This window comes from Puma concolor, chromosome A3 (genome assembly GCF_028749965.1).
Source record: "Puma concolor isolate L17-30 chromosome A3, mPumCon1.1.hap2, whole genome shotgun sequence".
Taxonomy (NCBI): domain Eukaryota; kingdom Metazoa; phylum Chordata; class Mammalia; order Carnivora; family Felidae; genus Puma; species Puma concolor.
Genome location: NC_141669.1, coordinates 36,453,610 through 36,465,662, shown reverse-complemented (window position 1 = coordinate 36,465,662; position 12,053 = coordinate 36,453,610). Strand labels below are relative to the sequence as shown.

At 38.2% G+C, this 12,053-nt stretch overlaps 1 protein-coding gene across 1 annotated transcript in view; it reads left to right on the top strand.

Annotated features, from left to right (window-relative positions):
• BUB1 (BUB1 mitotic checkpoint serine/threonine kinase) overlaps nt 1-12,053 on the top strand; it is a 46,374-nt gene that overhangs the window by 11,577 nt on the left and 22,744 nt on the right. Inside the window, exons 9-15 of the mRNA XM_086700540.1 lie at nt 506-657; nt 5,536-5,795; nt 7,602-7,660; nt 8,963-9,091; nt 9,187-9,297; nt 10,050-10,149; nt 11,201-11,282. Of these exons, the coding sequence (XP_086556666.1) occupies nt 506-657; nt 5,536-5,795; nt 7,602-7,660; nt 8,963-9,091; nt 9,187-9,297; nt 10,050-10,149; nt 11,201-11,282 (893 nt within the window). The remainder of the gene's footprint in view (nt 1-505; nt 658-5,535; nt 5,796-7,601; nt 7,661-8,962; nt 9,092-9,186; nt 9,298-10,049; nt 10,150-11,200; nt 11,283-12,053) is intronic.

The following is a 12,053-nucleotide window of genomic DNA, read 5'->3' as shown; positions in this document are numbered from 1 at the left end:
ATGCATTTTTCTTTCACACACTATGACATAAAGGCTTAGCCAAAGGATCTGATTTGAATGTGATATGGTTATGTTAATCGCCTTTGCAAGTGAGACTTACTGCAGTACATGTGAGGCACTGAACTTTCAGGGTACCGGACTCCTCCTCCTCAGAAAGCACTGGAGATTTAGATCTTTTGTCTGCTCCACTTTCAAATGATATGTAGAATCATGACTTTTAGAAAAAGTGATTATTATCATTGTGCTATTATCAAATATTTTTTATTAGTCAACATTGTAAATTTGTACCTTACAAGCTCTGAAATGAAAAATAACCATCCCAAAGGCAGGTAAAAATTATAATTAAAAGGTAATACACCTTTCAGTGCTAATAACCTAATATACGTGGAAAAGACTAGTAAAAAAAAAATTGCCATCTTAAAAATAACCTTGCACTCATTTTTTGTGTATTCCTGTGATGACCTGAATTTAAACTTGCATGGAAACCATTTTTTCTTTCCTAAAGTAAATGAAGATAGACATTATATGAAAAGAAAAGAAGCAAATGCTTTTGAAGAACAACTATTAAAACAGAAAATGGATGAACTTCATAAGAAGTTGCATCAGGTGGTGGAGACGTCCCAGGAGAACCTGCCTGCTTTTCAGGAAAGGTCTGAGGTATGTGCGTGCTCTTTGCTGAATGTTTTTCATTCAGCAACCAGTAACACTGATTTCTGTTTTTACTTGCTCCTTTCTGTGCTATATTTTTAGAGTTAATTCTGATGTTAATTTAGATACTAGCTTTCCAAATTTTTACGATTGGACACAGAAAGGTATTCAAAATGTAAAATGAGAAAAGGAAGTTACAAAGACTATGCTTTTATATGTGTGTATGTACATACTTATGTGTTTACACATTCATATATGTAGTCTTTTTTGGATTTTTTAATACAGTGACATAATTATATGATGAGAATATGAATTTAATAATTTAATTAATTAATTGTCTAGTTGTATTTTGCTTGCCATTGTTTCATGTTGGAAGCGGGGAGAGGTGATGAGTGTGTTAGAGTCACATGATTTTCTTAAAATTATTAAGGAATGGGGTTGATTGAGAATAAATTTAAGCTACATAATGGCTGCTTAAGTGATCACATAGTATATGTCTGCCTATGATATAGGATACAATGAAGATAAACACCTGAATTTTTTTTTAGAGTTTTTCTTTTTATTTAAGAGCTTTATAGAGGTATAAATGACATATCATATATTACACATATTAAAAGTGTAAAATTTGCTAAGTTTTGACATGTATGTACACCAATAGAACTATCATCACAATCAAGATAGTGAACATATACATCACACCAAAAGTTTTCTTGCCCCTTTGTTCTTACAAAGTCATGCTACATTTGCCTTGCTTCCTGATGTATTCCAGGCATACAACCTTTCTTCTTTTTTGTTCCTTTTTTTTGTTTTGTTGTGTTTTGAATATAGTTCACACACAATGTTACATTAGTTTCAGGTGTGCAACGTAGCGATTCAACTTCTCTGTGTGTTATGCTGTGTTCACCACAAGTGTAGCTACTATCTTTCACCGTAGGATGCTGTTAAAATGCCATTACCTCTACTGTACCTTTTATTCCTGTGGCTTATTCATTCCATAACTGAAAGTCTGTACCTCCCACTCCCCTTCACTCATTTTGCCTATCCCCTTACCTCCCTCCCCTTTGGCAGCCATAAGTTTTGCTCTCTGTATTTATAGGTCTGATTCTGCTTTTTGTTTGTTTACTCCTTTGTTTTGGTTTTTTACTTCTACATATGAGTGAAATCATATGGTATTTGCCTTTCTCTGTCTGATTTATCTCAGTACAATACCTTCTAGGTTCATCCTTTTTTTGTGGTGGCATAGTATTTCATTGTGTGTATATGTGGAATGTTATATACATACATATATACACACACACATGCTACGTCTTCCTTATCTGTTCATCTACCAAGGGACACTTAGGTTGTTTCCAAATCTTGGCTGTTATAAATAATGCTGCAGTAAACATAGGGGTGTATATATCTTTTCAAATTACTGTTTTGTTTTCTTTGGATAAATATCCAGTAGTGAGATTACTGAACTATATGGTATTTCTATTTTTAATTTTTTGAGGAACCACCATACCGTTTCCACAGTGGCTACACCCATTTACATTCCCACCAGCAGTGCACGAGGGTTCCACATCCTCTCCAACTCTTGCTATTTCCTGACATTTTTCAATTTAATGTAATTTAACTTATTTTTTTTTAAAGTTCATTCATTTTTTTTGAGAGAGAGAGAGCGGGACAGAGAGAGAGAATCTCAAGCAGACTCCACACTGGCAGTGCAGAGCCCGACATGGGGCTTGAACTCATGAACCCTGAGATCATGACCTGAGCAGAAATTAAGAGTCAGACATTTAACTGATTGAGTCACCCAGGCACTTTTTTATTTTAGCCATTCTGACAGGTGTGAGGGTGATATCTCATTGTGGTTTTGATTTGCATTTCCCTGATGATGAGTGGTGTTGAGCATCTTTTCATTTGTCTTTTGGCCATCTCAATGTCTTTTTTGGAAAAAATGTCTAGTCAGGTCCTATACCCATGTTTGGTTGTTGTGGTTTCTTTTTTTTTTTTTTTTTTTTTTTTTGGTGTTGAGTTGTGCTCTTTATTTATTTTGGATACTAACCCCTTATTGGATATGTCATTTGCAAATATCTTCTCCCAGTAAGTTGCCTTTTTGTTTTGTTACAGTTTTGGGTTTTTGTTTTTGTTTTTTCTTGGGTTTTTTTTTTTTTTTTTTTTGATGTGAAAGATTTTTACTTTAATGTTGTCCCAATAGTTTATTTTTGCTTTTGTTTCCCTTGCCTCAGGAGACGTATTAGAGAAATAATGCTATGACCAGTGTCAGAGAAATTACTGTCTGTTCCATTCTAGGATTTTTATGGTTTCAGGTCTCACATTTAGGTCTTTAATCCATTTTGAGTCTACTTTTATGGCTGATGTAAGAAAGTGGTCTGGTTTCATTCTAGTAACACTTCAATTTCTTACATATTTTGAAAATTATAAAAACGCATGACTATGATTTTATAAAAGCAAAGATGTTATATATGTGGATGTGCATGTGTGTGTGTAGTTACACGTATATAAATGAATGGTTACTAACTATGTAGTTTGCATTTTTCCAGAACTTTACTATGCATGAACACATAAATATGTATACAATTGACATATACAGGCTTATACAGTTAGCCTGTATAAGGCTTACTTTGTGCTTTTTCTACCTAACCCACCTTACAGATCTTTCCTTGTTATTACATAGAGATCCAACTGATTTTAATAGCATCACAGTCTACTCTCATACCTTTTAGGAAGGGCATGTGTCATGTGGAAACTATTATAAACAATGCTGCAGTGAGCATTCTTGTACATATGAGATTATTACTCTAGGAAAGACACAGAAAAGTAGAATTGCTGCTGAAGTTTGTGTACCTAAAATACTGCCCATCTGTCCTCCAAAAATTTACTGTTTTACACTCATAATAGTGAATAAAAGTACGTGTTTTTTGTATATGCTTGGCTAACATTACCTATCGTAAATATTTTTAACCATCTGATGTGTTTATTTCTAATCACAGGTAAATTTGGACTTTTAAAAATACATTTAGTGGCTGTTTTTTTTTTCTAAAAAACTTTTAAGAATTTTTTTAAATTTGTCTTTATTTTCTTAAAATTAATTTTTTAAATTAAATTTGACTTTGTTCATTTTGCTATTGGATTGTTACATATTTTTCTTATTTAGTTGGATTTCCTTTTTTGTGTAATTTGTTTTCCCTAGATAATTCCAAGAAATTGTTAAAATAATTGTTTCATTATTCTCCTGTGCTATATTTTTATGATACTTATCAGTTATTTCTCTCTAAACTCTTGGGAGAAACTAGAAATAGGTTTTCATTATGTTCAAGTACATCAGGTACGCTCTTAGTTTCACTTCTCTTGGCCACATGCCTCCCAGAACCATCTGTCTATCTCTTCCACACTGGCCTCCAAGCAGCTGTCCTCTCCTGACTCCTCTCCAGTGGTGTATCCCTGCTTATTTTCTAGTTCCTATGGCATTGTTTCCTTTTAACAGCCTCCTTTTGGTGGTACACAGTCCCTAGGAGCTTTTTTTTAAAAAAGCATATGTGAGCGATTAGTTTTTTGAGATCTCTTGCTTGTACCCTCACACATGGGTGATAATTAGGCTGGATGCTATGTTCTCGAAGGGGAATCATTTTCCCTCAGAATTTTCTTAGTTCATGCTTTCAGCTCCACTTTCATTTCCATTCTGAGATGTATCTGTATGTCTGAACTTTTCTCCTGATCAGCCTCCTCCAACTGTTGTTGTAGGTGTTAGAATTACTTTACCAACCTTTTGGTGAGGTTTTGGAGGTAGTGGATGATAAAGCACATATTTAAGCCACTGTCTTTAACCAGAAGCCTCCCTTTATGGAGCTTGCTTTTGTGTTGGGATAGCATAAGGATATATTTCCCAAATGGATTGTCAGTTGCCCCCAAATCATTTACTGAGCTACTCGACCTTTCCCCTTTGATTTAAAATATCTTTATCGCATGCTAAATTTTTAATATACAAGATCTGTTTCTAAAACGTACCTTTGCTTCGGTTACTAGGTTTCTTCTTGATCATTCCATATTGTATATTTACCATAGCTTTGTTGTAAGTTTTGATATCTGGTATGGAAAGTCTGATTATTCCTTTTCAAAACATGTTTTCAGAATTGAATATTATTATTAATTTTGATCTGTTTTTAGTTTGGTAGGTGAGAAAATGGGATAGGTCATTTTTGATTACTTTTTTTGATGACTAGTAAAAATGAACTTTTTATATTTTATCCATTTGTTTGTGAACTAACTATTCTTGCCATAGAAGTTGGTGCCTTTTTTTTTTTTTTAACAATTTGTGAGAATACTTTTATATGGTGAGGAATGAACTCTACTGTCTTTTAGCTTTTTAACACAAGAGTGTGCAGTGACAGTCTAAGTGCCCATCAGTCGAAAAACAAAGGTTTTAAGTCCAGAGCTTGTCAGCCTTCCCACTGTAAGCCATGTTTTTGTGGAAGCTATTGTTGCAAGTTAGATTCACATCTCCTCATTAGAGAGAAGATGGCTACCAAGTGCATTTTAATGAAGGGAATACCATTATGAGCATTTGAGGGCATTGACTTATTGGTCCTTTTTCAAAATTAAGAGAAATAAGACAGTTCTTAAACACTGATAAAACTGTAGGGACTCGTTATTTCCTATCTCAGGAAATAGGTGCTGCCCAGTTTTATCTGTGGTGAAGAAGCTACAAAAGCATCCATCATGTAAAGTGGTCCTTGTTGTTGTTGGCTGTACCTGAAGGGCGTGGGGATGCCACAAGGGGAGAGGAAGCTACTGATGACAGATGCCATTCTTTGAAAAGCTGTAGTCCCTCATGAGTGGTACTCCGGACTTCACGGCCTTGTTTTTGTTTGCTTAACTTGAAAGGTTAATCCGGCACGTTCGGGGCCAAGTGCAGGCTCCCAGCAGGAACCGAGAGCTCTGTGTCTTCCAGCCATCAATCAGCAGACCTCAAAGAACATGGGGGAGAGACCCAGAGAGGCAACACCCGTTGCTCCTCCTATGGCAAATGCTGTCACTGCCGCTTCGGTGTCCCCAGCCATCAGCCAGAGTGTATCTCTTCCTGTTGCTCTGGCAGCCCAGCCAGTGACAGACTCCATGTTTCCAGTGGCCAGAAAAGATGACGGGTAAGGCGAAGGTCGTCCTAGAGACGATAGTGACGGGAGTGGCATTTGTCAGCTTCTTTACATGTTCTGCAGTTTCAAGAACAGTATATAAAAGATGAATGATTCCTGTTTTTACTGTAATCTGTAGATGGACATGTTGAAAAAGTTACCGAAATCGTCCCAAATCTTTCAGACTTATTATACTATTTTTCTTTTAGAGTGTTCATTTCATTTCATACTTCTCTCTTCGATTAAGAATATTCAGTACCTGAAACTCACCATTTTTTTTTGTAACTGGAGAATGTACAGCTATTAAACTGTGATTAAACTGAAATGGCCTTTCTTACTGGCCTTGAATACATGTAGTGATTATTACTGTCCAGACACGTGTTCCTCACATGGGTTCTCCTGATCCTTCTAGCTTCCCACCAGGAGTAATTTGGGATTCATATCCGTTACACGATATGCCAAAACCCATCTGTTGTACACTGCTTTGGGGATTTTTTTCCCCCAAATTTTGAGGGATTTTCCTAGATTTCATAAATTATAATTTATAAATAATAACTTACTTTGTTTAAATTTTTACCTCCCGTGACTTCAGCACGCTCTTTCTCTCTTTTTACATACAGCAATTTTATTGATCCGTTAGAAAAAATGAGAGCGACCGTGTAACTTGTACCCTTCCCTTGGGCTAAACTCCTTAGCACAGATTATGGCTCATAAGGACCGGTTCTTCTCAATATCTGAGGTTAACTTTTATCAATGATTTCTCCTGGAAATAATATTTAAAATGCTTTTTCACTCACATTAGATTAATAATTCAGACCTGTGTCCTGTGTCACACAGTGTATGTAAAAAAAGAACTGTTGCGTCATTGGAGTCTATGACCTTATTAGTTCTTCACTGTTAACACAGTTATAAAATGATAAAAACAGGAGAACAGTGACAGGCTCAAAAAGATGTTGCGTGTCCCATCCGCCCCAGCAGAGACAGAGTCATGAGGCTGGAGGGGCCAGACGAGCTGTCCCTATAAAACTGTGAAACTCTTTAACCTAATAAACATTCAGATCTCAGTCAGAAGCACCTCAGCTTGACCCTGACCCCGGCCCAGGCAAGGGACTGAATGGACCCTTGGTACTCTCACTAGCCGGGACAGCTTACCGTGGCAGAGAAAAGATGCCTTTGTCTGGAATCTCATGTAAGAGCTCATGTTTTTAAGACAGTTTAGTGAGGATTTATAAAATTAAGTGTGTTGTACTTTTTACTTACACCCTAACATGGTCCCTGCTAAGGGAATTTTAGCAATGTTAAATAGACAAGTGAGGTCCACTATCGTGACTGTACTTAAACTGTGATATAAATGTCTTGTGTGCCATCTTTTTTATTTCTTGAGAACTCTTAAAGTCGGCAGAACCATGCTATGTGGCTACTGGCTCAGCATCACAGCTAAAGCACACCAGTGCTTCCCATAGCATGACTGTGGCCAGCTGCATTGCTCACCAAGGCCTGGACCTGGGTGTGAGCCCTTTAGCCTATGTAATAAATGGGGTCATTCGAATTAGAGGCAGTTTTCCTGCCCTCGCAGATACAGGAGTGATTATCATGATGTTAGAATACAGGCCCACTGTGTCAAGGCAACATGTAGTACCTGACCTTGATCTATAAGAATTCTTTTCTTCAAAAGGAAATGAAAGAAAAAATAAAACACTTTATTTACTTACACCTAAGCACTTCCGTCCGTACTTTAAGTAAACAGGCTTGTAATTGCTGACATTGTTTATTGTTTGTTTTGGGGAGTCAGTTTGTCTCAAGAGTGTTCTCTTTCAGATGTGTGACTAAAAGTACTCATGAATTCAAACCACAGAGTGGGGCAGAGATAAAAGAAGGTAATGTTTAATTATATTAAATTTGTTTCTGACCTCTTTGCCCAGGCTTCTTGAGGTCACTCAGAGGTCTTTTGGGTGGCTGTGGCTCATGAAGACTTCAAGCCTTAATGAACTGGGGTGTTCACTTTCCAATTCTTAGAATTTCGGGGTTAGAGAAGCCCCAGACCATCTCAAGTAAAGGTAGAAATCTGCTTCTTGGTCATATCTTTTTAGGTAGAATCCTTGGGAAATTTGATTTCGTGAAACCTTTTTTATTAAATTTCTCAGCAGATTTACCTAAAACAAGAGTTATCTTTAATATATTGTGGGGTAGGAAAGGTAATTATAAGTTTAATTAGGAAGATTATACTTCTATTTGGTACTACTTTGTTAGAGGCATTTGCATACAAGGTAAGTTTTGTGAACAAAACAAGATACATCGATTGTGCAGTCACTTGCCCTATGTGACGTATCCTCTCGAGTGATGGTTCAGTGGGGAGCAAAGCTGCTCGAAACAGCTGGGAACACCTGCATTTCACCAAGACTTCCTGAGCACCTGCCAGATGCCAGGTACTGTTCCAGGTAGTTAGGGATGGAGTTATAAACAGAAAAGACAAAACCTCCCACCCGCACAGAGGGGGAAAGGGAGTGTCAGGGGGAGGGAATTGAAATGTCAGAGGTGACCGGGAAAGATGCTCACAGAGTGATATTTTGGATAAAGTCCCAAAGGAGGGAGCTTCCCATGCAGCTAGCTTGGAAAACTTGTTTCAGGCGGAGAGAACAGCAAATGCAGAGCCCTGAGATGAGAAATCTCCCTGATGGTTTGTATGCACAGCGAAGAGACTGAGGTGGCTGGAGTGAGTCAGAGGAAGAGGAGGAGGAAGATGAGGTCTGAGTGAGCAGGTCCCGCCCAGGCTTTACGGGGCCTTTTATGCCGTTGTCCGGGCTCCAGCTGAGTAAGATGGAAAGCCAGTCTTAAGATTCACTGTGTGACTATTAACATGTATTTCTTAGGGGACAGTGGAGCAAAGGGTGCTACTTACGACAAGGCGGCTGATTTGATCTGATCTGAGACCAAGCCGCTTCATCTCTTTGAACTGTCATTTCCTTTTCCATAAAAGGATAATTCTTGCCTTACCTACCTCATGGGACTATTATAAAAATAAAAGTGAAAGATATGTGAGCACTATAATAATAGAAGTCCTTAGTGGTAATTATCAGCAATAATAAAATGTTCTCATTGCAATGTTCCTTAAATTTTGTGCCTTCTAAATTGTTCTGATTTCTCTGCTGGTAATGCCTTTTGTCCCATTTCCTTTATAGGGTCTGAAACACATAAGGTTGTTAACACAGGTTCTTTTCACACAACTCCAAACACGTCACTGGGAATGGTTCAGGCAACCCCATCCAGGGTACAGCCATCACCCACCGTGCACACAAAAGAAGCATTAGGTAAAGCCTCTTGTTTCAGTGTGTAGCATCTGGCGACAAATTAATGAAAGCTCTTTTGCAATCATGTTTACAGTTACTCTTTTTATTCTTCTAAGGTTTCATCATGAATATGTTTCAGGCTCCGACGCTTCCTGATATTTCTGATGACAAAGATGAATGGCCATCTCTAGATCAAAATGAAGATGCTTTTGAGGCCCAGTTTCAAAGTAATAATTTGTTAAAACACTACTAAGTGTAGGCATCGTGGGTGGTTGCCACAGGAAATATCAAGGAATATACACGAAATTGCCCTTCCCTTGATTAGCTTGTCCCACAAGGGCAGACAATGCATGAAATAAAAAACTGTGATAGTGTTTGTAAAGGGACTAAATATATGTCACAGATTGGTTTTATTTCTTAGAAAATAATAGAAGGACAAAATCCTGGTGAGTAAGGAATGGCCAGGAAAAGCTGAGTACTTGAGGTATGACTTGAGCCTTGCCTGGCTCGAGTAATGGCCTGGGTGGAGTGTTGGAGCCCACATTTGTTGTCCCAGGTTTTATGCTGGAAGCCAGACCGAGATCATCATAAAGATAAATAGGATCATTAGTCTCGGGAGGCCTCAGAATATAAAGTTAAGAGGTCAATTCTTTCTTACAGGAAATGGAAAGAAAAGCCACAGAGAGCTTTTTTCAGTGAGTCAGGTGACCAGAGCAATGTTTTAGGAGAATGATGAATACCGTGCCTTGCATGTAGCAGGAGCTCAAGACCTACAGGCTTGAGTGTTAAACCCTGTGACCACAGTTAAGTCCCTTCATCTCACTACAAAGTGACTTATCTTGTTACCTAGTATTTGAAAACTGTGTCAGTTCTTTTCTCTAAGCTGTTGTTCCATTTTACTTGTAGGTGAAGTTTAGCATAAAGTATAAATGTTGTTTCCTAATACAATAATAAAATGCTACTTTTTACTCCAATGCAGAAAATGCAAGTTCTTCTGGGGCTTGGGGAGTCAATAAGATCATCTCTTCTTTGTCATCTGCTTTTCCTGTGTTCGAGGATGGAAACAAGGAAAATTACGGGTAAAGACACATTTAATTATTGCTTTATCTTGTGTCCACCTGAGGAAACAGCCAGCCAGGTTTTTCTCCGGGTTTGGAAGAGATGTGGTGGACTGGAGGAGATGGGTGTTGTCAGAGGGACATGAGATGCCGGCAGAGGTTCCTCTGGGACTCGGTATAGTGAGAAAATGTGGCTCACTGATCAGATGGTCTGGGTACCAGTGCCAGCTCTGCCACTGGTGAGCATTTTAACCACATGACTGGAAGATTCTTGCTAAAGTTGTCCAGATCTGCATTGGACACCAGAGTTATGAGAAAGCAGACCTCCCATAGCAAAAGCATGTGTTGACAGGAAAACAGTATGGTTACAAATTATCAGAGAACTGAAGGATTCTATAGATTTGAAGTTGAATTAGGTATGAATGAGTTTACCAGTACACGTGTCCATACATGCTCTGTTTGTATTTGCAGGATTGATAAAGTAGAAACGGAAGTGGCTTATATTGGGTTATGCTACAGAGAGATGTTTTAAGCTGAAAGATCACCAGGGAGCCATATGTGGGAGTAAAATGGGGTAGCTCCAGGAATTTTCACAGTTTACAGTTTAAATCATGGAAAGAGAGATGTCAGTGTGAATTAAGAGTATCGCGGTGTTGGAGAGATTCACACTGAGGCAGAAAGGAAACAGTCTGATCAGCTCAGAAGGAAGTTCCGTAGCTAGACCTAGCCTTAGAGATAAGAAATACGATGTATGGCACCCATGACCTTCTATTGGCGATAGCTCCACCTCTCTTTTTGTCCTATTTATACCTCAGTGTAGTAGAGATTTTATATGTTCTATCCTCTCTTAAGTTACTGTAGATCTATTTTTATGTGTACAGTCAAGTTAATTCAACTTGCATTCAGTTTTTCTACAACTACTGTAAAAGTAAGGAATGTGTAAATGTGTAAATAAGTAAATATCTTACTAGTCAAATAAGATAAATGGAAAACGTTTCTAACAGTCTTAGTTATGTGGTAGTATCCCCTGTAGCATATTTTACAATTTATAATTCTAGAAATCTTTCCTTAGATTACCACAGCCTAAAAATAAACCCACGGGAGCCAGGACCTTTGGAGAACGCTCTATGAGCAGATTTCCTTCAAAACCAAATGTGAGTGAATCACTGCTTCATCCATGAAATTAGTCTTATATCTCTTTGCCCTTCATTTTACCAAATTATTATGTCAATCAAATGAGTTAGTGTATGTTAAACTGTCCTGAAAAGTACAATGTAATATGAAGAGTGGGTCGGAACGTTATTCCACAATTATTCAAGCATCTACTGTGTATCGTACACGGTGATAGATACAGAAACTAAAAAATGATATGATCCTTGCCCTCAAAGAGCCTTTCCTTTGGCAGGAGGAACCAGTGGGAGATATATTTTTTTCCAAACCCAAGAAGTGAGGCCTCCAGTGGAATGTTAGAAAACCCAAGTCTAAATTAAACTGGAAGGTCCTTCATCAGTGTAACTCAGCAGACAAGCGTCAGCGTTCTTCTGTCAGAGCAGCAAGGGTGCCCAGCCCATAGGCAGCTTCTGCTCTCGCCCTGAGTGTGTTATGTGGGTGCTGTGCTTTTCTCCACTCACCCAGCCCAGCCCTCTGACCGTGAGGGGTCAGACTCTAGCACTGAAAAGCTGTGCTAAACCCTGGTTCGTAGTTTTAATTCCACCGTGGATTCTGTTTTTGTTTTTGTTTTTTAATTTATTTATTTATGTATTTATTTTGAGAGAGAGAGAGAGAGAGAGTAGGGCAGAGAGAGCAGAGAGAAGGAATTCCAAGCAGGCTCCATGCTCTCAGCACAGGCCCAATACGAGGCTCGATTTCACGAACCCGTAAGATCACGACCTGAGCCAAAATCAAGAGTTGGACGCTTAACTGAC